Genomic DNA, 26,470 nt, shown 5'->3' with positions numbered 1-26,470 from the left:
AGCAGAGCTGCGTGCACCCTGGGGTTCCAGGCGTGCCTCATTCCTTGGCCAGCCTGTGCAGCTCCTTCTCCACGTCCTCCACGAAGGCAGGGAAGTGCTGGTCCATGAGGCAGAGGCGGATGAAGGTTCCCAGCTCCCGGGCGCTCCAGGCCGGCTGCCGCAGCGCCGGGGGCAGCTCCGGCCTCTGCTGCAGCACCCACTGCCAGTGGAAGGTGGGAAGGGGGCCCTGAGCTGGGACACGAGGACACAGCCACAGCCCAGCCCTCCTGGGTGCTGCAGGAACATGGAGCTGCCTGCGTTTGGTGCTCTTGGAGTGCTATCAGTCAGCTGGGATTTGTGTGTGTGAGCTTTTCTCTGATGTCCAGGTGTGATTGCAGTGTAGCTTTTACACTGCAATTATTTCAGTGGAAATGGACCCTGGAAATGCCAATCTCCTGGGTACTGTGGCTTCCTGCTGGGTATCCATTCTGTAATCAGTGTTTATGAGCTGTACGTGCTGCCACATGGATGTGTGGGGATAACCAAGCGTGCACTTGCAAGCTTTTCATTTAGCCAAATGTTTTTTAGAAGTAGAGTATGGAGCTTTTATTTTAAAACTTCCTTTTCATCCCTGTTTAATCCCCTCTCCCAGCTTTTTCCCATGGGGGTGGGAGAACTCTGGGCATCGTGGCACTGGGGTTGGAATGAGGTGACCTCTGAGGTCCCTTCCAGTCCATCCCACTCTGGGAGTCTGTGCTCAGCCAGTGACTACGAAAGAAGGGTAAGGAAGACACAGAGAAGGAACTGCACAAACCCAGAAAAGAGCAGAGTTTTCTGCTCACCTGCTTCTGCACTGGCCTGAATTCCAGTAAGTGAGCAACAGTTGACTTCCAGGTGTTTACCCAGAACTGCTCAGTGCAGCTGTCCATGGAATATGGGGATGCTTTCATGTGGGCTAGGGTTGAGAAGGGTCCAGGGGAACCTCAGATCCCCTGTCAGTGCCTAAAGGGGCTCCCAGAGAGCTGGAGAGGGACTTGGGACAAAGGAGAGTGGGTTCCCATTGCCAGAGAGCAGGGTTAGATGGGATATTCTGTGATTCCTTGATATTTTCAGGCTTCAGCTCTGATCTGCACGAATCATTTCTGCAGAGTCAAACCAGTGCCAGAGCCATTCATCTGGATGTTGCCTCTGGGTATTTCTTTGCTCTCAGTGTGTCATTTGTTGCTATTCAGATGGGGTGATTACACCACCCAACACCTTGTTTTGCTGCTGATTCCCTGGCTCTGGATCGTTACACAGATCCAGGGTTTTGCTGGTGTAGATGATAGCATCCCAATGCTCAGGGAAGGCATTTCCCAGATGGAATCTGAGACAGCTCATTCTCAGGCTCAGTTACAGACTCTAAACAGGAGATGTTTGTTTTTTACCTGTGCAAGCTGTGCTACAGATCTTCTTTCTCCAAGGCTTGTGCAGGAGTCTGGGAGAGGCTCATCTGGCTAGAAAATACCAAATGCAAATAAGGGCTTGTTACCAAGCAGAGTGTGGGTATGTGCAGGGGGGAAGCAGTTCCATTTTTAGCACTGACGGGAAGGGAATGTGCTCAGCTACCTTCTGCAGTAAAAAGACATCTTTTTATGGAACCTGCATGCACATCTGCTCCACTCTTTAAAAATGAAAGACATGACAGTTTAACTACAGGCCTGTTAGCTCATGGCTAAACTGAAGTCACAAACAACTTCCTAGGAGTAACTTCAAAGAATGTTTTGGATGGATGCTCACAAGAGCGCACTGCTTCTTTTCCATGGATCCAAATACCCAAGAGAGCAGAGATTTTGGAATAATCACCCTGAAAATGCTGTCTGTCTCTGCCTTTTCCAGTTACCTCAGGAGTTTATCTTGGAGAGGGGAAACATTCTGTTCCTCCTGAGATTAGGATCAAATTGTAAAGAAGCAGTTGTAGCAGCTACTACCACTGCAGAGCAGGAGCACACAGAAAGGAGCCAGGAGCCAGGGTTACTTTGTGGCTCTGATGATTTTTTGCCCTGTCCAGTTTCCCAACTCCCATTTGATGCAGCCAGTCTCCCAGCTGTGAGAAACTGCTCACACCCAGCTCTGCCAGGCAGAGGTGAGTGCTTCTGGGTGTGTGTGTGCTCACTTACTGCGTGCTCAGTGTCCATGGCCTGGCTGTCCTGGCTGGGGCTCTGCTCCTCAGCCCCCTGCACCGGGAGGAACTGGCTGAGTTTGTGCACGCAGCTGCAGCAGCGCTCCCGCGCCTCCTCCCTGCAGCTGCCCCCGAACTGCACGCGGAACATGCGGCACTCGCTCTGCTCACAACCACAGGGAGAGCAAATCAGCCTGGAACCGCCTCCAACGGCTCCCATTAAATCCGTGCTTGTTGGAGAGAACAAGGAGGCAAGAGATTTGTGGATAACTGCCAATTTAAAAACAAACAAATATGGTTTCCTGCTGTATTTTCAGTTTTTCCCAGCAGCTTAACCAGAAGACTGTGATTGCTGATTTGAAAATGAGATAAAAATATGCAAGGAAAGGGTAAGTGATGCAAGGCCACCTGTCACTAATTCAAGGTTTAGCCAAGTGGACAAGCATTGCCAGGACTCAGCTTTTACACATAGCAGGAAAATTAAGTGTTATTGTTGCTGCAGGTAGTGTCCTGTAAGGGTGTGCCAGCTCTGCACAGTTGTTTGTGACAAAAAACTGACACAAGAGTAAGCAGAAGTTAGCTCTGGATCTGGACTAGAAATTCTGGGAATGGCATAGACCAGTTAGGATTGATGGTTCCTGATGCAGCACAGTCAACCCTCCCTGGTCTGCCTGCTCCTGTGTGGAGCTAAACCAACACATTCACTTTGGCTCTCACCTAAATGTTCCTTGAACAGAAACCAGCACATTGAATAGGAGTGCAGGAAATTAAAATGCATCACTTCAAAGAGGGAAATGATACTAAAAATTACTGAAAACTCCCAGATAGCTCTGACCCCCCAGAGTAGGTTGTTGGGCTGTACCATAATTGGTATTTTAAATAAGTGCCCCAGGTTCAGCAAAGTGTCCTGAAATGGGGATGGAATCTATGGTGTGTTTTAAGCTTGGCCTAAGCACCTGGAGCTGACGTAAGGGAGGTGCATATTCAGTGTTTAGAGAGTGAATTAATGGAACTTTCTGTTTGATATTGAAATTTCAATAAAAAAAAAAAACTTAAGCACTAGAAAAGCAGCAAATTCTCCTTGGCCCAGCCTGGCTTATTTAGGTCTTCATCTTCCTGAGGTTCCAGTGTCAGCCCCATTTTCAATGCCCATTTAAATCCCACACTGCTGGAGCACGAGGACACCTCTCACTTTAAAGCTCCTGTCTCAGAGATGAGCCAGCTCTTGCTGACAGCCCCTGTGTTTACATGCCTGCTGCTTGAAGATGTTTGAATCCCATAAAAAGATTTTTAGGGCAGGGTAAGCACAGAAGCCTGGCTCGGTGCTTTCTAAAGGAAAAAATGGCAAACTAATGTGAAGTGTGGCACTCCTTGCCAGTGCCCAGCTGGATTTGCCCTCATTAATTAAGGAACTGGGGCAGCCTCCCAGAGCCAGGCACTGAGCTGTGCAGTGCCACACAGGTGAGTTCTGATTTCAGTGATTTCACAAAAGGAACTTGGCTGGAGTTTCCTTAGGACACGTTCAAAGAGCACCTGCTTGTTTAGATCCCCAAATTAATTTTGGGGCTGAGCTATTTGGACTCCCTTGGGTTTCTCACCAGGACTGTTAAATACTTTAGTTTGCAGTTCATAAACAACAGTGGACTTGGAAAATTACACACTGTTCCTTAGTGGAAAGGGATCTGTGATATGTCAAGGTTTCTAGCATAAACTGAGCACTGGGCAGTCACACCTGAACCACACAAAGGCTCAAGTATTAAAGACCCCTGATGTCATGCAATCATTACATTTGTACCTCTTCCATGCTGGGCTGGGGGGCTGAGCTCAAGGAGAACAATAGGAAGGGAAATTATTTCTTGCAAAATTATTAAGAAGATTAATCTTGCTCCTGTTCATAGTTTTGAAACTCTTTGTGCTGACTAAGAGCCACAGTGTCCTACTGAAGCCATATTTGAAATGATGAGCAAGTTGCACTGTAAATGCAATATTAATGACTTAAAAAAAAAACAAACCAAGGAGTACAAGATAAACCAGAAATTTATCATAAAGATGACCCCAGAAGCTGCATCCACTGTTAGGATATAAAGTAGAGAAACTGTGTGGTAAAACCACTGCAGTTGTAGTGGTGTGAATTTATGGTAAGTAAACACTGAGATGCACCAAATTAATTTGAGGCTGTTAAAATTCTCCTTTCCTGAAGTGCCCCTCAGAGCTTTGCTGGAGCTGGCACTGAGTGGGATGTTGGTTTTGTCTTGCTGGTGAGGAGCAGCAGAATCCCTTGATGCTGCACGGGGGCACTGGCTCTGGTAACTGGGAAGGAACAGCCTGCAGGTTCATCACAACTGATTCCTGCCCCAGCTGCCTTCAGGATTGCCAGGTTTTCTAACAAGCTGATAGAAAGCAGAGTGCAGAGGTGTTTTGGTTTCAGGCATAACCCATGAATTTAAGATACTTACAGAGTATCAGAGTTCATCTAAGAACTAAAAACCCTGAGATTTTTACATAAATTGGTAAGAAGAAAATGCTATTTGATCATTTAAAGGCAAATCAACCACTTTTCATCAGGAGAGCTGAGTGGCTGACCAGAAACCCACGTCCATTTTGTTTCCTTGAGTACCAAATACCTTAACCCCCACCCTGCTGCTGTGCCAGGAGCCACAAAATGGCTCAGTTCTTGCTTGGTTAGAGTTTGTTTGCTGAAGTGCAGCCTGACTCAGAGGAATCCTGGAAGAGATTTGCTTTATCTTTTTGTTAGCTGTGGCAGATAGAGTGGGAAATAAAACCAGTCTGGCTGTTTTAGCAGCTAACTCTCAGAGAGCTCAGTCTAAAAACTTAGTACAAAAACTGTCTAAGAGCTCAGTCTAAAAGCAGTTACAAAAGATACCAATATTTAATCCATCCTTGTTTAGTATCTAGAGTAAAAAAATATTCTAATTTACATAGGTAATTTACACCTCCTAGTTTAATTTAGCCAAAAGGGAGAGATTTTCTTCATATGTGTGTTACATGCTAGGAATGTTGCAAGCAGCTCAGCTCACCTTGGCCTGTGCCTGGAGCAGCAGGCACTCTGCTCTCCTCACTATCTTCAGCCACTTGTGGGAATCGATCAGGGAAAAGCCTTCCTGAAATAAAGCACAAAGCAGTGGCCCAGCAAACAGCAGCACTCAGGAGCACATGTTTAAGTTGTGTGATGTAATTAAAGCCCTAATGAAGATCAGTCACTGCAGCTATGCAGTTTTTGGAGCTGTCAAACAGCTGCAGTGTGGAAGTTTCATCACTCCAGGGATTAAATCCAGTAACAACACTGTCGAAGTCTGTTGTGATTCCCATCCCTGTGTACATTTACATTTGTGCGTGGTATGGGAGCCCCTGAAAAGCAGAATAAAGCAGCTGCGAGTGCAGCTCTGAGCGCTGAAGTTGCCCGGGAGGGCAGCAGAGGGCAGGCGAGGCCGGGGAATGGCACAGCCCCGCTGTATCCCAGCCCCGGCGAGGCCTCGGCTCCAGGTGGCACTCAGGGAACCCAGCAGCAGCTTCCTTAATTGGATAAAGATGGTTTTATACTGCACTTGCATCACTGGCAGTCTCTTCAAACTCGACAGGCTGCTCAGCTCCTGTAAAAACACCTCAGGAAAGTGAAAAACAAGGCAACTGACTGTGTCCCCCAAGGCACTCTGAGCCATCAGTGGGGAAAACCCCAAACAATTAATCAGTGTTAGGAAATCAGGCACCCATTCTATCCAAACTCACAATACTTTCAATGACCAAGGGCTCGAGCCCAGGCTGCTTTCAAGGGGTCCTAAGGGCCAAGCCCCACAAGTCAGGTCCTGAAGGGCCAGGGGTGTTTGCCACAGTGATCATCCATGGTAGGTGGGTCCAGGCTGCAAAACCATCTGCCATTCTATTTTGGAACAGGAATCACCTCAGTGACTGCTGCTTTCCTGGGCTGCCACTGGCTCTAGAGTCTCATGCAGCAGCTGCATGCAGATTTCTAGCTGCACTTCCCAGAGCAATCTCTCAAAAACTGTGAAGAGTTGAAGCAAAGGCAGACTGGATGGCAGAAGCTGCTGTGACAGACTCCAGAATGGCGGCCAGCAGGGAAGCACCATTCCCAAAAGAGCTGGGGTCACAGGGAGAGCAGCACTGCCCTGTGTGCTGCAAAAAGGGCCAGTCCCTTGTGGGGTGTCTCTGCACTGAACACACTCAGGGTGCCCTAAGGCAGGGCGTGCTAGGCAGGAAAGGCCTAGAGGTCACAACAACAGGGAGAGATCACCTGCTGAGCAATGGGGAGAGGCTGAACCAAGCCCCAGATGCTGTCAGTGAAGCAATGCCAAACCATTCCCTCACTAGGCCACTTTAACTTGTGGCCACTTGTGCTTGTTCTGTTCATTTCAAGTAGTTTCTGTTTTGGAGACACACCAACTGTTTATTTAAATATAGCTATTCCCATATTCAGTCTGGTTTTACAGTGTTTTTCCTTTCACTGGTGATGAAGGTTGAACAAATGTTGTCTCCTTAAAATAATAACTGTTTTCAAAGAAATTATAGAAGGCAGTCACTGTTTCATTTCCCTACCAACTATTTTATTGATGTTTCCCAGGTTCTTTTATGAGGTAAAGCAAGTGGGAAAAACCAGCATTTGGAATTTTTATTTATGTACTGCTGATTACCCAACTCCAACCCCCAAATTTGATTTAACTGAAATTTCAGTTTAACCATTTTCTTTTTAAAATCATTGTCCCTGTGTTCCCAGAATCACAGCCTGGTTTGGGTTGAGAAGCCCCTTAAAGCCCATCCAGTGGCACCCCCTGCCATGGGCAGGGACACCTGCCACTGTCCCAGGCTGCTCCGAGCCTGGCCTGGGGCACTCCAGGCAGTGCACGTGGAGTCAGGCGGATGAATCAGAGCAACCAAGGGAAGGACACAAGGAATGTGCCCCTCGCCTCTCCAAGGCAGGAGGGTCTGTGCGTGGGGCAGGGCCTGGGGGCTGCAAGGCAGTAATTGGGGATTGCAGCCCACTGAGCCTTCCCACAGGGGATGGACTGACCCTCGACACGCTCTGGGAGTGGGCGGTGGCACAGAAGGAAGCAGCGCTCGTTCTGCATTGGTGCTGCCACCAGGAGCCAGAGCAGGGAACGGAGCGGCCGGTCCCGGTTCCCTTGAGCCAGCCAGGCAGGGGCAAAGCCAGAGGGCAGGGTGAGATTAACCAGAATATCCCCAAAACGCAGCCTGGAACGGGGCAGGGACACGAGAGCCCAAACGTTCACCATGTGAAGAGAGAAACGGCAGCACTTCATTCAGTTTGGTCATCAGTGTTCAGTCAGGCACATCCCCTTTTGTATGTATTTGTGTGTATTTGTGACAAAAGTGGGGCAAAGGAAAATTCTTCCCTACATCTGTGACCAAAATCGAAGTTTCTCAGAGGGAGGACTGAGTGGAATTAAGCTGAAGGGGAAAACAAAGCAAGATGTTTCCCAAATGTTTTGGAAGCAGGCGAGATGTGACCACAGCTGCCACGAGGCAAGAGCCAGAAATGCTGATCCAGCCTCACAGCCATGGAGTCCTGCACTGACTGGGAAATACTTTTGTTCTGACTTCACATTGCAGCATTCAGAAACCTGCTGTGTAATGAGGGCTGTGAGCTGTGCTGGAAGGTATTGTGTGTGATTTCTGAATATTTTTTATTGTAGCATTTAGAAACCCTGTGGTGCTAAACAACACAGGAATAGATTATCTAAGTTTTGTTAGACTGCAACCCTATCTGAACAGAAAATGACTCTGTAGCTAAGAAATGTTATTTGTGTAGCAGTTCAGCTATGCTGGCTTGCATCACCTCTTTGGACACACTCATGCACGAGGCAGATGTTCCCAAACAAACCTCTCTGTAAACAACAGCTCAGGAGGAAAAGCTTCTTCTTGCTCACAAACATGATCTAGTCTGCCCTTAAACCACAACCAGTATTAAAAAAAGACCAACTAAACCCCAGAATGGTCTAGAGAGACACGTTCTGCAGGGTGGGCTGCCTCTCCCAGCAGGCCCATGAAATGCAAATGCCCCAGTTTGTTCTCCAGTTTCCCAACCCAAAGGAATGCAGGGGTTGCACCGTGCTGTGGATCAGGACTCAGATGGGAATGGGCACTTGCAGCTCCTGACCCCATTGCTTCCCTGTTCTCTAATTCACTTTTTAGTTTTGGTTTAACTATTTTACTTGTCTCTAGGGATTTTTGAGGGATTTTTCCCTCTTTTTTTCTCTGGGGATTTTTTTCTAGTTTTTAGTTGTTGGTTATCTCTGTTTCTTTAGGGAGGTCTCGACACTGATAGGTGTTCTTCACACAGGATTGCTACTTCATGGGGTTTGGGGTTTTTTTTGGTTAAAGTTGGGATTAAATTGTAAAATGGTATTTTTGTTTACGTTTAGATGTTTATTAGTTTATGTTACAGTATTTTGTTTTAATTAGGTATAAAATGGTTATGTATTTTTAATATTTTTTTCCTAGAATAAGCAGTCTTCTACTTAAAAATTAAAAATTCTTCATTAATGACTGTAGAATAAAGTTGGGACAATTAAACTCCTAACATAATTTCACTCCAGCCTTCATTACTGAACACCTGGAGGTAGAAATTTTTGCATCTATTTCCAATATCTAAGTAAGGCCAAATATAGCAACCTTGATACATCGGTCATTTTACACTTTTTTCCTAGAATAAGCAGTTTTCTATTTAAAAATTAGAAAGTTTTCTATTTAAAAATTCTTCATTAATGACTGTAGAATAAAGTTGTGAAAATTAAACTTCTTACATAATTTCACTCCAGTCTTCATTACTCCCTTGTAATATACCTGGAAATGAAAATTTTTGTAGCTATTTCCAATATCTAAGTAAGGCCAAATATATCAGGATTGATACCTCAGCCATTTTACAGTTTTTTTCCTAGAATAAGCAGTTTTCTATTTAAAAATTAAAAATCCTTCATTAATGACTGTAGAATAAAGTTGTGACAATTAAACTTCTAACGTAATTTCACTCCAGTCTTCATTACTGAACACCTGGAAGTAAAAATTGTAACACACCTAGAAATAAAGATTTTTGTATCTATTTCCAATATCTAAGTAAGGCCAAATACATCAGGGTTCATTTCTGCAGCATGAGCTGTCTTGAAAATTGAGTCAAGATCAGAAGAGCCAACATGAACCAAAAAAACCCTAAAAAATCCCCAAACAAGACAACCCATAGAGTGAGGGAAGCACAAAGTTGGCCCTGCAAACATTTCCAACCCTACCAATCAAGGCAGAGAGACAGGAGAGAGGAATAAAAGGATGTTAAGCTTTGCATGATCCTTTTTGGGCCTCAATCTCCTAGACCCTCCCCTCTTGCTCTGAAGCCTGCCTGGCTGGGGCAGAGAACACAAAAGGCTGAAGTCATGAAGCAGAGTGCTCTATGTGCACTGTGGAGGGGTTTAATAGCTAGTTTGTAAGCAAAGCTAAGTTAATAGAAGAAATAATAATTAATGATTTTTATGTGTATTTAGAGCAAAGAAACAACCAAAACTGTCAGCATAAAAATAGATTTAAAAACACATGAAAATTTTTATAAGTTACATTACGTATATAAATAAATGTATATACATTTTTTATTAAAATTTAATTTAAAAATTTACTTCTATTAATGCTTTTGCTTTGCACCAATAAATATAATATATTCGTATGTATATAATATTAATTATAATATAATATTATATAAGATAGAATACATAATATTATAATATAATATAATAATATATTATTAATATATTATATAATAGAAATATTAATATATTATATATATTATAAATTATATAGTAATATATAATATAGTATAATATAATAAATATAATATAATGTAATGTAATGTAATATAATATAATATAATATAATATAATATAATATAAATTCTTGTAATATAATTAATAACTTAAGATCATGCTTTATTAAAAGTATATAAGCTAAAAACCATACAAAAAGCCCCTTTTTTCTTCTTAAACCCTAATCATAAATATAAATAAATATATATATTTATTTTTATATCTATATATATCTATATATCTATATCTATATATATCTATATATCTATATATATATCTGTATCTATATAGATATATCTATCTATATATATATAATTTTTTTATATATATATATAAAATTATATATATATATATATATATATATATATATATGTCACCTCCAAGCTAACAAGAAGAGTGCCCAGGGGCAGGGAGGCTGCAGAGGGAGGGAATGCAGGACACACAGAGCCACCCCTGAGGGGACAAGGCAGAGAGTGGCTCTGGCCAAGTGCCAACACTGCCTGCAGGAGCAGGGCTCCATGGGCACAGCCCTCACCCCAGCACAAACCCTGCTGCCTCAGGGACACCCTGAGCTGCTCTGGGGATTTTTTTCCCAGTGACACAGAGAGGGGACCTGGATGCTCAGGGATGAGCTGGCTGAAGCTCTTCAGGGTGTCCCAGTGATGTATTCTTTCATTCTCAGTGGAAAATATGTACTTCCCAGACTGATAGCACACATTAAACTCTAGGGTGAATATGGTTCATTAATAGACATCACTAATCTCAAAAACTAAAAATTCTAAGAGCTTAGGTTGAGGAGAATTGGGGCAAGAGAAAAGGAAAGAGCAGGAGCCCTTGACATGGAGCAGAAATACTCTCAGCTTGTCCAAAACAATCATGTCAACAGCACACGTTGAAATAACCTGAAATTGAGATTTTTGAGATGCAATATTGGTACTAAATAATCCAACAAAACTTTAATAAAAGAACAATCTTCTGTGGCTCTACCACAGAGCAACATCAGCAACCTGTTCACTGCCCAGCTCCCTGCCAGGAGCCCTCATTTATTGCACAGGGACCAGCTCTGCCCAGGGAACTGCTGTCAATCTCATCTGCAAAATGTGGTGCCTGAGTTTCAGGCCCTGCAAAGAGAGCATCAGGAACATGAGGATGCTGCTGAATGCTTGCCTAATTAATGAGTTAGAATCTACTGTACCCTCAGCACTGGTAGCTTATTGGAAGTCATGAGGGGACCAGGAGGGCACTAAGAACATTCAGTCTACACTTCAAAAGATCAGGTCACAAATCAATTATTCTGGATTAATTTTATCCTATTAAGTAAGTCCTCTTCACAATTTCAATTTGTTTCATTTGTAGGATGTTATGAATTCTAGCACCAGAAATAATTGCACTGAATAAAACACCAAAATGTAATTTCCATGATGTGTTGATAGAGAGGGGAAAGAAAATAAGAGTTGTGGTAAATGGAACATGATGTATCTTGAGCATGGCCAGAAATTACCAGAGATGCTGTTGAGATATTCCTGTAAAATTCCATTGACTACAGTAGACAAGAATGAGGTTTTTCTACCATCAAATATGCAGTCTGTTAGACAACACTGCAGCAAAAACAGCTCCTAAAAATACATTCTGCAATTTAATTCCAAATGAAGAATTTGGTTTAAAAAAGAATAAAATAAAACAAAACAAATCAAAACACTCTTTAATTTGCATTACACATCAGAGATTTTTATGTTCCATGCTCTGAAGTTCCATTTACCTCCTCTTCATTCCATTGCACAAGGAATAGATGGTATTTCAAAAGGAAAACAGTTGTTTCTGTATTTATTAAAACCAACAGTTGTTAGGATATGTGAGTATTTTATTGCTATTTTATAAATATTGTTCTTAGAAACGGATCATAAAAGAGCCAGTGGGCCCTAAGGAAAAGGTTTCTTAACTTTCCTACTTCAATAAAATGAAAAGGACTAAGAGAATATGTAAGTACACCCATCACAGACAGAATATTTTGATAGCAGTCAGAAACACTTGAACATTGTTCCTACTATGGATACTGATCCAGCCATCAGCAAAACAGAAATTCTTCACAACTCTCAGTTTTGTGCGAATGTTGTTCATAGGTGAGAAACAGAAAAAAAAATCCTTTTATTATTCATCAATGAAAATGTTACAAAAATGGAAAGTTGTGCACGTTGAGAAGGAAATGTGTCCCTGTGACCCAGATGTTGTTCCTGTGCAGGGGTACAAAGCTCCAATAATTGTTACCCAGTTCCCTCAAACCAGGAGCCTGGAGCACATCAAAAGGGCTGCAAAGCAGGGATGAGGAGATGGATCAAAAGACAAGGCAGCAACAGTTAAAGGGTGCAGTTCTGTGAGCACAGCAGAGGGAATTTCAATCGAAGGCAGCGCACGGGTGTGGGAGGACACCTTGGCAATCCAAGGGACACAGCCCAGGCCAGCAAGAGGAAGTGAGAGCCCGAGTGAAATCCTGCCAGCAGCTGCAGCATTCCACCAAAGCTGCTGCATTCCCTGTGGAGCAGGAGCTGTGCCTGATCCCCTGGGACACAACAGGATAATGGACCCCCGGTGAGTGCATCTGGAGTGTGACAGCTTCCAGGCACGGGCTGTACTTGGTGGTGCAAAGCCCGCTTAAATATTGTGACAGGTTTGTGACAGCACTGACAGCTGCACTGGAGGGAGGTGCAGCCACTGGGATTAACCATTTCTGATGATTTCTGCAGAAAAATACAGCCTGAGCAGCACTGCAAGGTGGTTTGGTGTTATGTGGCATTCAGGAAGGAGTTTGCAGAAGGGCCCCTCCCTGGGAGTGCTCAAGAACAGGCTCTGGGGACAGCGCAGTGTCCCTGCCCGTGGCACTGGAGGAGCTGTAAGGTCCCTCCCAGCCCACACCAGGCTGGGATCCTGTGACAACGAGCACAGGGGGGATTTGTGGGGTTTCAGCCCCTCAGGTAGGTTCAAGAGGACCAGTGGGAGGACTGCAGCTGCTCCAATCTCAGAAACCCACAGCAGTCCCAGTATGTACCAGTGCCACCAGTTCAGTCCTGCAGGCACAGAACACACCTGTGCCACCAGCCCAAATGCTCCTGCTCAAAGAGCTGCACCCAAAGCAATCCCCAGGCTGTAAAACCAACTTTATGTAACTTCTCTTTAATAAATTCTAAATGTTAGTCTGTCAACTTTGAGGTTGCCAAAATTAATGTTTGAAATAAACCAAAACAACTTCTTTTTCTTTCCTTTTGAACTCTCAGTACTGTATTTTGGTTACATCTACCAAGCATGTCTGTTCCACCTCTCCTGCACTATGTGCTAGCTCCCACAGTATCTCAGTGTCTCACAGAAGCTGGAACAGTCCTGATACACCCCAGAAATTCCTCATCTGGCATTTCAAGCAAAGCAGCTGCCTGAAAGCTTCAGTGGCCATTGAACACAAGAGCTACAAGAAAAGTGCTTTCTCAGCCAAGTTTTTAGCAGCTTTTCTGATCCCTCACCCTTCCCCACAGCACACTTTTATCTGCCCTGTTACTTGCCAGATTCAGCCTTTGCCAGCCAAGTCTTTGAAGGGCTGCAGCTCTGGGTTGTGCCTTTTCTGCACTTGGGTTGGTATCAGAAGTTCTGTTAGCTTTTATATGGTTATCTCAAGGACTTCCAGGGGAATGTCAGCTACTGGTCACTGACAGGAACAGGAGCATCCTGCACTGAGCCATTCCAAGCAGAATGTGCTAAGGGATGGCAGCCAGTCTCATTTCCATCCACATTTTCAAAACCTCTTTCTTTTTTTTTATTCAACACAACTGCTAAAATACTTTCCACAGTCCCTTTTTACCTTGTCCTCACTAAATGAGCTGAGGGCCATCCCCAGCAGCAGCTCTCTGTTAGCTCATGCATTAACTATTCAATGTTCCCAACACAGAGGCCAAAAAATTCAAGGGTATCCATGGTTCTCCCCTTTACTTAAATTTCTCTAAGTTTATGACCCTTTAAGAGGCACAGTAAAACCTAATTTATAAGCTTATACATATTTAAAGCTGCAACAGTCTCTTATACATTCTGTTAAAAAAGCTTGGCTATCTTTACACTGCAGCATCTTCCAGTGGTTTGTAATACCTTTCTAACACATTTATCAGCCAGCTCCTCCTCGTTATCACCACTGAGTACTGGTGATGTGCACTGAACTCACTTAATTCCACCTTCCAGCAAGGTCTTCTGTGTCAGAGCACCAAACCCACTCCTTCTAGCCAGAATTTTCCTTTTGGTGTCATTGTGAAATCTTTAGTTTAGTAGCTGGTTATGCTTAAGCAAGTGCAGGTTACAGGAAAACCAGTTGACTCAAGTTTGGATTTTGTCTCCAAGGATCTTTCATTGTATGTTAAATCTCATCATCCAGCAGAGAAAATACCAAACCCTTTGATAAACCAGACTGTCAAACCAAAATACTAGCAGGTCATTGGCAAGCAGTCAGCTGGACCACCTAGCAAATTATAGTTTTACCTATTTCTAAACAGTGCTTAGAAAATTTCCTGTTTTCTTAGTCAGAAGAATCATGAAAAAAACCCCAAGTATCTTTCAACATCAGCAACACTTAGCATTACCTCTTAATTTAGATTTTTAGAACAGCAGAAGAAATGTGGATCCTCAGCAGGAAATACTGCATTTAGTATTATTCTGATAAATGTGAAGGGAAAGTAGCACATGAGAATTACCATGAGCAAAACTAAACTGACAGTTCCTACTCAGTGGGAGAGAAGATGAAGCTGAGAAAAGAAACCAAGTTAATACTGATGGTAACACGAAGGAGAAATGTTCTTTATACATGACAAACTTACCAGCACTGTTCGCCCTTGGGAAATAAAGAAATGGCCAGACTCCACAATGGTAAGGACAAGAGGGCCTGATTCTTCATTTGATTCAAACACCTTTAAAAAGACAGACAAAGGGAAATCTGGCTCTGCAAGCACAGAATCTACAATTCCCATTTCTAGTGCCAAATAAAAGGTCTCAAAGGTTGCTGTTAGAAGCCAGGTGTCTAATTCATATTTCACTAATGCAACTTGCCCTTCACTCCCTCAGACAGGAGGCACATTAAATGATTTTTTCACTAATTCTACCTCCATATACAGATTTAACTACTTGGGACAACCCTCTGGATTCTTCCACTTTCACCTCTAGATTTTATTATCACAGGTTACTGCTGAATGAAGGAATAAAAAAAAAGTGGGCCACTAACACTCTGATGTGTCATTAATAATTCATGAAATAAAATCTCTCCCGATTCCTGCTTTAACTCTAGACTCGCAAAAAGACACCTGAAAGACCTCATTTATTCGTGTTTGCCTCCGAGTAGAGTCAGTTACCCCACACCGTCCCACCGCCCTCCCCGCGCCGCCGGCACCTTCCAGGAGGTGTTCCGTCCCTCATCGTCTCCGTCCTTCGGGGGGAGGAAGCGACCGTAGCGCTTCAAGGGCCACACTGTGGCGCTACCGAGGAGAGAGCTGTCACCGGCGGTGCCCGGTGCCGATGCCAGCCCAGGCTGGGAGCCACGAGGGCCGCCAGCTGCCGCCATCCCGCGCAGAGGCCTCTGAGGGCTCTGAGGGCGCTGAGGGGCTCAGGGTTCTAAGGGCTCTGAAGGCTCTGAGGGGCGGCGGCGGGCAGTGCGCGGGAGCTGGGCGGGAAGCAGCAGCCAATAGGAAGAGGAGAGGGCGAGCGGCGGGAATTGTTCGCCAATCAGCGCGAGGCACGCGGGGCTCGCGCCGCACCTTCTGTGGCGACCCGGCCTTGTGAGGTGCGGTCGCTTCTTTCGCCTCAGCGTTACCCCGCACAGCTCCTGGCTCTCTCTTCTCCTTCTTCTCCTTCCTCTCCTTCCTTTTCCTCTTCTTCCTCTCCCCCTCCATGGGCAGCGTGGCTACAGCCTCTCCCTGCTCCCAAGCAGCCCCCGGCCGTGCCGATGTGGCGGGTCCGGCTGTCGGCGCTGAGGGGAGAGAGGAGTTCTGAGGCCGTGGCCGCCATTTTGTGGCGTGAGGGAGCGCGGTCGGAGCTGCGCAGCAAGGAAGAGAAGGAGGATGTGAAGCTCTCGCTGGCTGTCCCTGCCCCTGTGACATGCCCGTGGAACCTGGCCAAGATGTCAGCATGCATCCTTCCTCAGGTAGAAAGTGACAAGTCCCTGTAAAAACACTGTCCTACACTCAATTCCCTTTCCGTTTCTTGGTGGTGTTCGCTTCCTAAAGTCGCCGCAGGGTTTTTTGTGGTACCTGAACTGAGGTCTGTCAAAAAAGCTGTTTTCAGTGTGTGTGATGGTTTTAGCCAGTCTGAGTAAACAGCTGGATTAATAAATCAAAATTGCACTCTCCTCCCCATTTCAGCTATTAGATGCTTCTGCAATGATGTAATGCTACACTTCCCTTGGTCGAGGAGTGATGGTGACATGACTGCACTTTGATATTCCATTTATAGTACATACCTTGGCCCATTAGCATTAAAAATGTGCATGAGCTGGTCGAGGTCATTGAGGGGACCCAGAGGAGCCTGGCACCATTCAGGACTGCCCCAGATGGGCTGGTGGATGCCCATCACCATGAGTTAAACCATCCCCTGCCCTGAGGGTGCCATCCCAGTACCAAACCTGTTCTGTGCATTGCCCACTGCAACACAATACACCTGACCAAGGTGAAACTTGGGTAAATAATCAAATTAAGCAGAAAAAAATAAGTTTATGGCATTTTTTTTCTGCTTTTCTTTAGTGGTATGCTTTGCATTGATGATGTTGTGTTGGCTGATATAAATAAAATTAAATAACTACTGTCTCATCTGAAATACAACCTTCAGGGATGAGGTTAACCTATTAAACTGTGATGGTTTAATCTGCATGGTTTAATCTAGATGGTTTAATTAGAAAATATTAGATTGACATTTATGTCCTGTGGCCCTTGTGTTTTTCATCTGATGCTGCACCCGAGAGCCAGTTCAGCATCCAAGGAACTATTTCCAAAACAAACAATTTTACAGACTTTCCAAAAGGGAGGTGTTTATCTAAGCATTTTGCAGATAGGGAAAGGGAGGCAGAAAGGCATTAAATGACTTGACAAGGTCATCCAGAGGCATGGGTAATGAAACAGGGAATACAGCGTGGGCTTCCCAGCTGCCAGTTGCCTTCTCTAATCACTGCTTCCCCACGAGGCTTTCTCAAATTGTGCTTGTCAAACGTTCAGAATTTGCCAGTAGACTTGGGACTTTTTTGGAATCTATAGAAGCTGAACATTTTTGTCAGAGAAAAATATGATGAGTACGTGTAGGTAAAATATTTTCCCCTATTTCAGCAGGAAACTGTTTGCAGCATTTATTTTCTGTGGAAAACAATTTCCAGTGTCTTATTTTCCAAGAGTGATTTTTGGCTTCTGCATGAACAAAACAAAAACTTAATACTTTACTAAAGCAAAAATGTCAAAGTGTGAGTGTGAGAGAGGCAGATGGAAACCAAGAGCATCAGATACTTCAATCTCCTCATAGATTTTTGCTTTATTAGCCTCTGCTAGGACATTTTTGGACATGAATGTGTGATTTTACATATAAATATATATATATATATATATATATATATAAAATCAAATGAGCATTGTGTTGAGACCAATACACAAGCCTTTGCAGATTCTAATTTCCTTGGGGAACTGCATGATTAGCTCTGGATTCGGAGAGTAGACACAGAGGAAAATGGTTAAAATGTGGTTTGATTTCTTTTTTTTTTTTTTTTTTTTTGTAAGAGGTTACAGAAGCTGCCAGTTTTTAAAAAATTATGGAATAAAATGTAGAAGAAAGAGACAAGTAAAAGCTGTCAGGAGACTGACAGGTTAAAAGGTGTTTTATAAGAGATGAGATGGCAAATCCCATCTAGATGCCAAGGGTTTGTCACTGTTGTGTGCTTCAGGTTTGCTTCAGCCTTCACAGGCTGCAGTGGTGCAAGTTCATTTTCTCACTGCAGAAGTATCTGCTCCTGTTAATAAATTAGAGAAACTGCCAAAAGCAGAGCTCAGTGCAGGGACACAGATCCCTCCTTACACCATATGGATTTGATAATGTGCTGATAATTGTTAGATGTACAGCAGTCGATTCTGCTCCTGGGTGTTTTGCTGAACAATCTACATTATTGATTTTTAATAATAATGGTGGTGATAACAGCAGCAATAAAATCACATCACTGTGACTGCATTGTCAAGTGTGAGCACAGATTTGCCACAAGTGCTGGGGATGGACTGGAGGAGCTCCCACAGATTGGACAGATAATGTATCAACACCATCGAGGGTGCCAGATGCATGGAATGGATGGAAATGAACAACAAAAGCTGCTTTTTAGCAATCCTGGAGTTTCCCTGTGGTACTGACCACTTCCCATCTGCTTCTGCCCAGCTGTGTTCAAGGCATGAATGGGATTCCTCACAGTGGCATAAATCAAAGGCCAGTGAAAAGGTTCTATTCAGAGTATTTGATTTATTGCTTTGATTGCTGTAATAATTAGTGTTCTCTTGTGCTTTAGTTGCTTTGTTAGTAGCTGTGGTATTTCCCCAGGTTCATTGCATTAATTAATGTTTCACACAGTTCCTCCTTTCCTTGGAATGTGGTCTGTGGGCAGCAGCCTCCCTGCCCAGGTCTCTCAGTGCTGATGAAATCTCAGCATCTCTGTTTACTGCACAGCACTTCTGTGCCCTGCTCTCCCCAGAACACCTCCTCCAGTGCTGTCAGCCTGATTCAGCCTGGGGGCAGAGGAGCTCTGAGGTTCCTTCTCAGAGATTGGAAGGTGTTGTTCTGGGCTGTGGTACCACGGCCTCTGCTGACCTGGGGACTGTCAGGTGTTCACACACTCACCTGTGGGAACTGCAGGCACTGAATTTTACTCATCACTTTTATGCTGTTCCATTTTTTTTCCTTGATAAAATCTACCCCTTTGCAATAAGCTTTACATTTTCAAGTGAAAATCTGAGACCACATCCGTGTGTTTCTGATGTCGTGTACTGCAAGTATCAGTGCAAGGTAGAAGTAAAGTCTGATGGATTGTGTTTGGCACCCACGGAATCTCAGAATGGTTTGGGTTGGAAGGGTCCTTCAAGCCCATCCAGTGCCACCCCTGCCATGGGCAGGGACACTGCCACTATCCCAGGGTGCCCCAAGCCCCAGTGTCCAAGGTGGCCTTGGGCACTTCAGGGGACCCAGAGCAGCCACAGCTGCTCTGGAAAAAAATTCATTCCTCCTATCCCGTCAAAGCCTGCCTCTGGCAGTTGCAAACCATTGCCTCCTGTCCTGGCACTACCTGCCTGTACAAAAAGTCCTGCTCTATTTTTAAAGCCTCCTTCAGGCCCTGGCAGGGCTCTGAGGTCTCCCTGAGCCTTCTCCTGTCCAGGTGAGCACCCCCAGCTCTCCCAGGCTGGCTCCAGAGCAGAGGGGCTCCAGCCCTGAGAACGTCTCTGTGCCCTCCTCTGGACTGGCTCCAGCAGCTTCAGCCTGATGTGCTGGTCCCCACTAATTTGCAGTTACACTTCACAGACTCTTTCCTGTGGCCATATCAGGATTAAGATTGGCTTGAGAATCCACCCTTCAAGCACCATGAGCTCCCAGCTGTGTCTTCCATTATCCTCTCTATTTTCAGAAGTTACTCAGTTGTGTGTCTCCAAAGATTGATCCCATCAGTTCCCATCTTGTTTCTGTTTATCTGAGGGGTGGCATTCCTAACTTGTCAAATATCACATTCCTCAGTGACGCCTTCACTGGATCATCTTTAAGATCCCTTCCAGCCCAAACCATTCTGTGCTTCTTTGACCTTACTCCCCAAATGACATAACCTGTGAAGGTGTTTGAGCTTCAGAGGGCAGCTGTGGCATTCCCAGAGCAGTGCCTGTGAGGGGCACATGGACACAGGAGCCCTGTGGGTCTGTGCATCGTGGTTCTCACAGCCACGGGCCGTGCTGGGCTCTTTCAAACAGAGCCACAGGCTGGGAACAGCTCGGGGCCAGAGGTGCCACAAAAGCTTTTATCTCCTGAGGCCTGTGTGGCAGGCAGGGACCAGCCCTGTGCCAGCCTTTGGTGAGCAGGTGCTGGGGACAGAGAGCAGATCTGTCCTCGGTCCCTCAGTCAGCAGGGACACAGCAAAGCCAGTGTGTCACCCTGACTCCATGGGGTCTGTCACCTCCTTGTGTGATTGGAGACTCTGCTCCATAAAGCCCTGCACTTTTTCCACGGAAGGTCACATTTGTTCAAAACATAATTGATTTGCATTTCCTTTATTTTCTTGTAAGTTGTCTAACTTTAGCACTTGGGGCACAGATGAAGGAGCTGCTGCCTCACAGATTTGCCATTTACATAAAAACCCCACCCACAAACACCCTTCACTGTCAGTGCATCCATTTTGCTGAGTGCTTTTCATTTTCCATGACCTTGAAAACATGAGGGCATTTATTAATTAATTCAGATTTACAGCTGGGTGGAGGGGAGAATTGCAGATTGGAGATAAGCAATTTGTTGTGTGCCCCTTATTTGATGAGGATTACAGGAGAAAGAGTCCAAGCCATTGCCAGCACTTCCCATCACAATCAACTCTGTTTTTCATTTAAGCACTGGATGAAGAGTGACCCTAGCAGGGGGAGAGTCTGAGCTTAAAGGGATTGTTGTAAACTGAATTCCTGACAGTCTTGGATATGAAGAGGAGGTGGAATTAGCTCTGCTTTTAACTCTTGCACTGATTAACTCTGAACATTTCCTAAAGTAAACCTTTACATACTGCTATATAAACACAGCAGTAAAGGGAATTCTGATTTGGACAACTCTGTCAAAGTTTGTTTCTTTCATAAAGAAAGATCAAATTTTTTTCCCTTTAGGTTGTGTTATACTGATTTTAGCAGTTCTTGCAGTGAGCTTGTAGAAGAAAATACATCTTTGATTCTTTCTTTAAGCCTCAGTCCCAGAGCTGATGTCAGGGAGAGTTATGTGTGCATAAAGAGGAAGAAAATGTCTTGAACTTCTGTGCATTCTCAAAGAAGGATATTCCCTCCTCACCACCCTAATTCTGAATTCTCTTTCTAGACTACTGGATTATCATGTGTTCAACCAAGGATTTAGTGGAGCAGGTGAAGAGAGGACTCTAAATATGTCTAGCTAGTGTAATACATCTGTGCCTCTTTGTGCCTGAATAGAATAAAATGAAACAGAATATTATCTTTCAGCTTCTGTTCCTTATATACAGCCTTTTAAAATAGAGAAAAAAATGTCTAATGTTAGTGACATGAGCTTTTGACATGCACCTGAGCAGCTGCTGTGCTTTCCAGTAAGAAGTGTGACACTGAAACCTGTCTTGCCACGTTCAGCTGTCCCTGACACCTGCCTTGGAGTCTGTGCCACATGAGAAGGAGCCTTCAGTCCCCTGAACCCCACACTGGTTAGGAAGCAAGCAGCAGAATGCTAATAAATTTAATTTACTTGCTTTATCTCCCCTGTGTTTTGTATTAATATGAATAGCATTACAGGAGCAGGGATGTGCTTATATAACAAAGTGTTCTCCTTCAGCTTAAGGTTAATGTGGTTACTTGGATTTACCACACACCAAACAGGGGCTTCATCTCCTGCAGCAGGAGCAGTGCCTTGTGTGGAAGTTCTGCTGTGTGCCAGGGAATGGATCTCACCTCTGAGTAGCTTCCCAAATCCTGGAATATGAGATCCTGGAGATGCTCCTGTCTCACACAGAGGTATTGTTGTTCTATTTCTAGAATCCCATACTGTTGTTATCAGATTTCTAAAGTCCATACCTCCTTGGTGTGTTCTTACAGCTGCAGATCTTCACAGCACAGACTCTTTCTTCTGCACATTGTCCTCTCTCAGGCCAGGGCTCCTCCAAGGCTCTCCCTGACTGGCCAGCCCACCCCCTTTTATCCCAGTTATCTCCATTGGCCACAGCTGCAGCCCAATGAAGGCCATGGCAGCTGCAGCCCATCAAGGACAACAGGGACCTCTGGGGCAAAGCCTCTATACAGATATTCAAGTACAATATTTCTATTTTGCCACCTCTCAAAGGCCACCTCTGCTATACAGAGGGAATGTGGAGAACAGTATTGATCCAAACATGGATTTTCCTTGTTTGCTTTCATAGCCTAAAACACAAGTAAAGGCCTGATTTTCCTCTGTCACTCAAAGGCTCCTGCCTTGCTACTGGATTGCATATGGTGCAGTGTAGAAATGATGCTGTGCTGTAATGTACACTGGTCTGGTTTTGTTAATTAAAATGAGAGAGATTGATCATTTTTCCTGTCAGCACTGGGGGTCAGGTTCCCTTCAGCCCACCCTGATGGAGTCTCACTGGTGACTGCCCTCAGCAGCCCTGCAATGTTTGTCTGACTCACAGACACCCAAGGCAAGGGGATGTGCCTCGACTTTATCCCCTCTCAGTCAGCACCAGGCACAGGGAATCTCCCTGGTTTGGGGTGCTCTCTTCCTGTACATCATAAGAAATTAATCTGTGAAGTTGTAACAACTTCAGCTATGAATATCCCATCCTCCTGCTCTCCTCCATTGTCCCTGACTTCACAGGGGACATTTGCCAAATGGGCAAGCATGATTAAACTTTGGACATGTCTCCAGGATACAGTTTTGTAACCCAGTTTATCTCTGAGACTGCTTTTGTACCTCTTGGACGTGAGCTGGCTTTGTTTTCCTGTCCTTTTATAGAGCCAAGATAATACCAGCATTTCATAGGCATGGAATAGCTTCTCTGTGCTCCATGGTTTTGTTAATTTTGAGACAGAAGGCAGCTGCTCAGTTCAGTCTAATTTCTTTTCTGCATGAAAATTGAGAGATGTCTCTTGTCATTCTGTGCAGAACCTGGGCATGATTCTCATCCAGCAACTTCACAGCCTAATTTTGCCAGTTTCAGCTGATTCCTTCTGATACTGTTTGATAGAAGGAAGAGTGAGAGCCTCACTGTTGTGAGTCTTATTTGTGGTTGTTGCACAAAACCTGGATGGACAAGGATGCAAATAAATCCAATCTTAGTTGTTATTCTCAGCAAAATATCAAGTGTGATAGCTGGAATGTCATTTGTGATGGAAGAGATTTTGTTTTCCTATCTCAGCTTTCCAGAGATAGAGTGTTTGCTAACGTTTAACAACAGCCTGATGTCAGTGGGAAACTCAGATGCCATTTGACATAAGCTCTCACATTAATCAAGAAAAATGTAAGTTCTGAGAGGCATTTCTGCTACCTGAACAGAAATGAGGCTTGGGGTTGCAGTGCAAGGTTGGAGATCATTCTCAAGCTGCTTTTTCTTGCCATGCTGCAAAACAGTGTTTTCAAAACACAGCCCCTTTCCAAAAACAAGCATTTTCATGGCTTCACTGCATTAATGATAAAGGTAGATGTAAAAATGTCTTAATCCCAGCAGTACTAATGTCAAGTAATTATTTGCTTTAAGAGGCTGATGGAGAAGATTTTGAGTTGAGGGTAAAGGACTGGAAGGGAATGGTTTTATATTTCCTGTGCTACCATTCCCAGTGCCTCAGAGTCTGCCTCCTGTGCTGTGTGGTGTGACTCTGGGATTGACAGCCACTGCTGCAGAGAACCTGCAGATCACCTAAACTGCCTACCATGCTGGCATGTATTTCTTCCCCCAGGAGATGACTTTGGTGTGATCCCTGCCCATCCTTCAGCAGGGATTTCATGCTCCCTGTAGAAATAAGGGATCACCCAGGCTGCTGGATTAAATTCCCTTCAAAGCAGAAAGCAGTTTGCTGGAATGCTGCAATTGCCTGTTTGTCTGGGAACCAGCCTGGAAGTTGTCTCCAGGATTTGTGCTTCTGCCATCAAAGCCCAAAGTGTCTCAAGGACACTTCAGTGCCACGAGGAAGGTGCTGAGTGAGGTGTCCCTGCCTTTATCAGGGTGAGTGCTGTCTTCTTCTGTAGACATCTCACTAGTGGAGCAAAAGCCATGATACCACAGCGGAGTAACAGAGATAGTAACAGAGGCACTTGGAAAGTTTTGAAGGTATTATTGGACTTGTGTTTGTAAGTGAAGTCCAGCACTGTTCTTATTAAGAAACAATGAACTTTTAAATCCCATTTTTTAAATTCCCATTCCATTCAAAGCTATCTGTAGCTGTTCTCCTCCAGTAAGTTATGCAAGGTTTCTTAAAGTTTTATAAAGTAGGATGCATTAATCTGAGAATTTCTTGTAAAACAAAAATGTATTCTGTGCTTTAAAAGGTTTTATTATTTTGAAGAAAAATGCATAAAAATACAGAGCACACACCTGACTCTACAGAAACAAACAATTCATCCGCTGGTCTCTTTGCCATGGGGTGTTGTGGATGCCAAATGTTTATGTGGATCTGAAAAGTAATTGGAGAAATGCCAGGGAAGAAAGCTGTGATGGGCCATTACAGGTGGAGAGGATGCCCCTTGGAACCAGAGAGCCCTGGAGCCAAAGGTTGCTGAATGTTTGAGACTTTAGCAGGGAAGTGTTTTCATAGGATTTTCCTGCCAGAGACTCCCAGGAGAGGCCACTGCCCCCTCCTCAGGGTGTCCAGGGAGGTGGGGGATTCTGAGAGAGGTTTCCCAGGCACTTCCTGGTGCTATGGAGAACAAGCTTGGCTGGCAGGAAAGTGTTAGTGCAGCTCTGGGGTGAATATAAATGAGAAATGGGGAGATACAAGCAGGGCTGGCAGAATGCAGCCTGGCACACCCACGGGGTGTGGTGCTCTCCCTCCTGCCCAGAAGAAACAGGAGTCCCTGTGAGGAGCATCAGGAATGTGCTGGACTCTAAACAGATCTTTACTCTGCACCTCTATGGCGTTCATCAACTTCATTAACATTTTCTTAGTCAAAATCCCATTTTTCTAGTTGCTTCTTTGAGTGATAGAAACCATAGAGAAATGTATGTTGTATTAGCCATGTATAATATGCAGGAAATCAAATCAGGCACAAAACCCAGGCACCATCTTTATTAATACTACAGTTGGGGGGCAGGGAGGGAAGCTATTTTATTCATGCTTTTTAAAGGAATGAATAAAATCCCTTTCTTCATTCTTATAAAATATCCAGACAACTCAAACTAAAAGCAACTCTCAGCATATCATACCCAGCAGCTGGGGAAGTGAATTTTGCACAGAGCACACACATTATCCATTCCAGCAGCGTGCACACCTTTATCCTCTGTCTCCTACCTGCTTTCATAATGAGCCTTTCAGAAGCAAGAACACATGTCCTGAAACAACTTCTGAGGGTTACTTAATTGCTCAGTGACCTTTTCTAGATTTGCCAAACCGCTTAAGCTCAAGCACCACTCGTCAGTATTTAATGTATACCATGAAGTGCCACTCAATTTTCAAATACTCCGTTCTGAACTTAGTTATTATTTCCGTGAAGAAGGATTTCCAAATTGCTCCCTGTTGGCAGAATGAAAGCAGATAAAACTGGGTAAATCCTCAGCTACCTGAAATATGCCAGGGGACAACCAGCAGGGTCACTTTGTCACATGTTTTGAACTCGGAATTTTGTCTTAAAATGGTTGTAAATTTGTGGAAATGACCTTCAGAATCAGAGGGTCAGAGACAATGCTTGGGAAAAAGTGTGTAACAGATGATGTGAGCTTACTCTCATTGAAACACATGCAAAGCAATGTCTGCATGTCAGTATCTGAGTGTTGTCATATGCTCATAGACATGGAAATGAATCATATTTCCTCCTGACCAAGGTCTCTGAAAGAAATACTAATGGAGAACTGACAGGTGAGTGTTAAAGGGTTCAGCCTATTGCCATGACCTCTGCAGCTGGTGATCCCTGAGCAGAGTCCTGTGCTCTTCCCTTCCAGGAGCACTGCAGGCTAACTGGGAGTTGTGAAGTGGCACTGAGATGATGCAAAGCCCCAGCCTTCCCCAAGTTCCTCTGGAATGGGCACCAGGAGGCAGCTCCCTTGCTCCCCTAAGACCACCTTGCATTTCACATGCACTGATGGACAATTTTCATATCAGCATTAGTGCATGAGCTACTTCATCCCCTCTTTGGATGGCACAAGCTTAGACACTCCTGGTGTGTGCATAACATTTTCCAAACTCCACTTTGTGAGTCTGAGGGCTAGAAATGCAACTTTTATTTACAACAAGGGAGAGAATATCTGTTAATGATGTGACTCTAAAAACTGAAGACCTCAGCAAATGTTATAGCTTCAGAATTTAATCTGGGTCTTGTGCCATAGTGGTCCTGATACTTACTGTTAATGAAGTGTATGGATACATTATTGCAAGGGTGAGAAGAACATTCCAGAAAGAAATGTCCAAAAATGGGTTAAATAGAAAGAAGATAAAATGCTGCTCTAAGCACTTCAAACCACTCCCTAAAGCTGTGAAGATCCAGAAGACACTGGCAAGTCATTGCTGATTAAAGGGAACAAGCCAGGGTGCTCAGGTTCCAGCTGATGACTTTTCTTATATGAGGGTTTACAAATTCCATTACA

At 44.3% G+C, this 26,470-nt stretch overlaps 1 protein-coding gene across 1 annotated transcript; it reads right to left on the bottom strand.

The window, feature by feature from the left end:
• Positions 1-37: 37 nt before the first annotated feature.
• Positions 38-15,559, bottom strand: REC114 (REC114 meiotic recombination protein). The gene is made up of 6 exons (XM_066558971.1): positions 15,389-15,559; positions 14,823-14,912; positions 5,179-5,262; positions 2,139-2,303; positions 1,407-1,475; positions 38-199 (listed from the first exon to the last, which is right to left on the bottom strand). The coding sequence occupies exons 1-6, from the start codon at positions 15,557-15,559 to the stop codon at positions 38-40; spliced, it is 741 nt and encodes a 246-aa protein (XP_066415068.1).
• Positions 15,560-26,470: the final 10,911 nt, after the last annotated feature.

Source organism: Molothrus aeneus, chromosome 13 (assembly GCF_037042795.1).
Source record: "Molothrus aeneus isolate 106 chromosome 13, BPBGC_Maene_1.0, whole genome shotgun sequence".
In the NCBI taxonomy this organism is placed as follows: domain Eukaryota; kingdom Metazoa; phylum Chordata; class Aves; order Passeriformes; family Icteridae; genus Molothrus; species Molothrus aeneus.
This window is presented reverse-complemented; position numbering and strand designations above follow the sequence as displayed.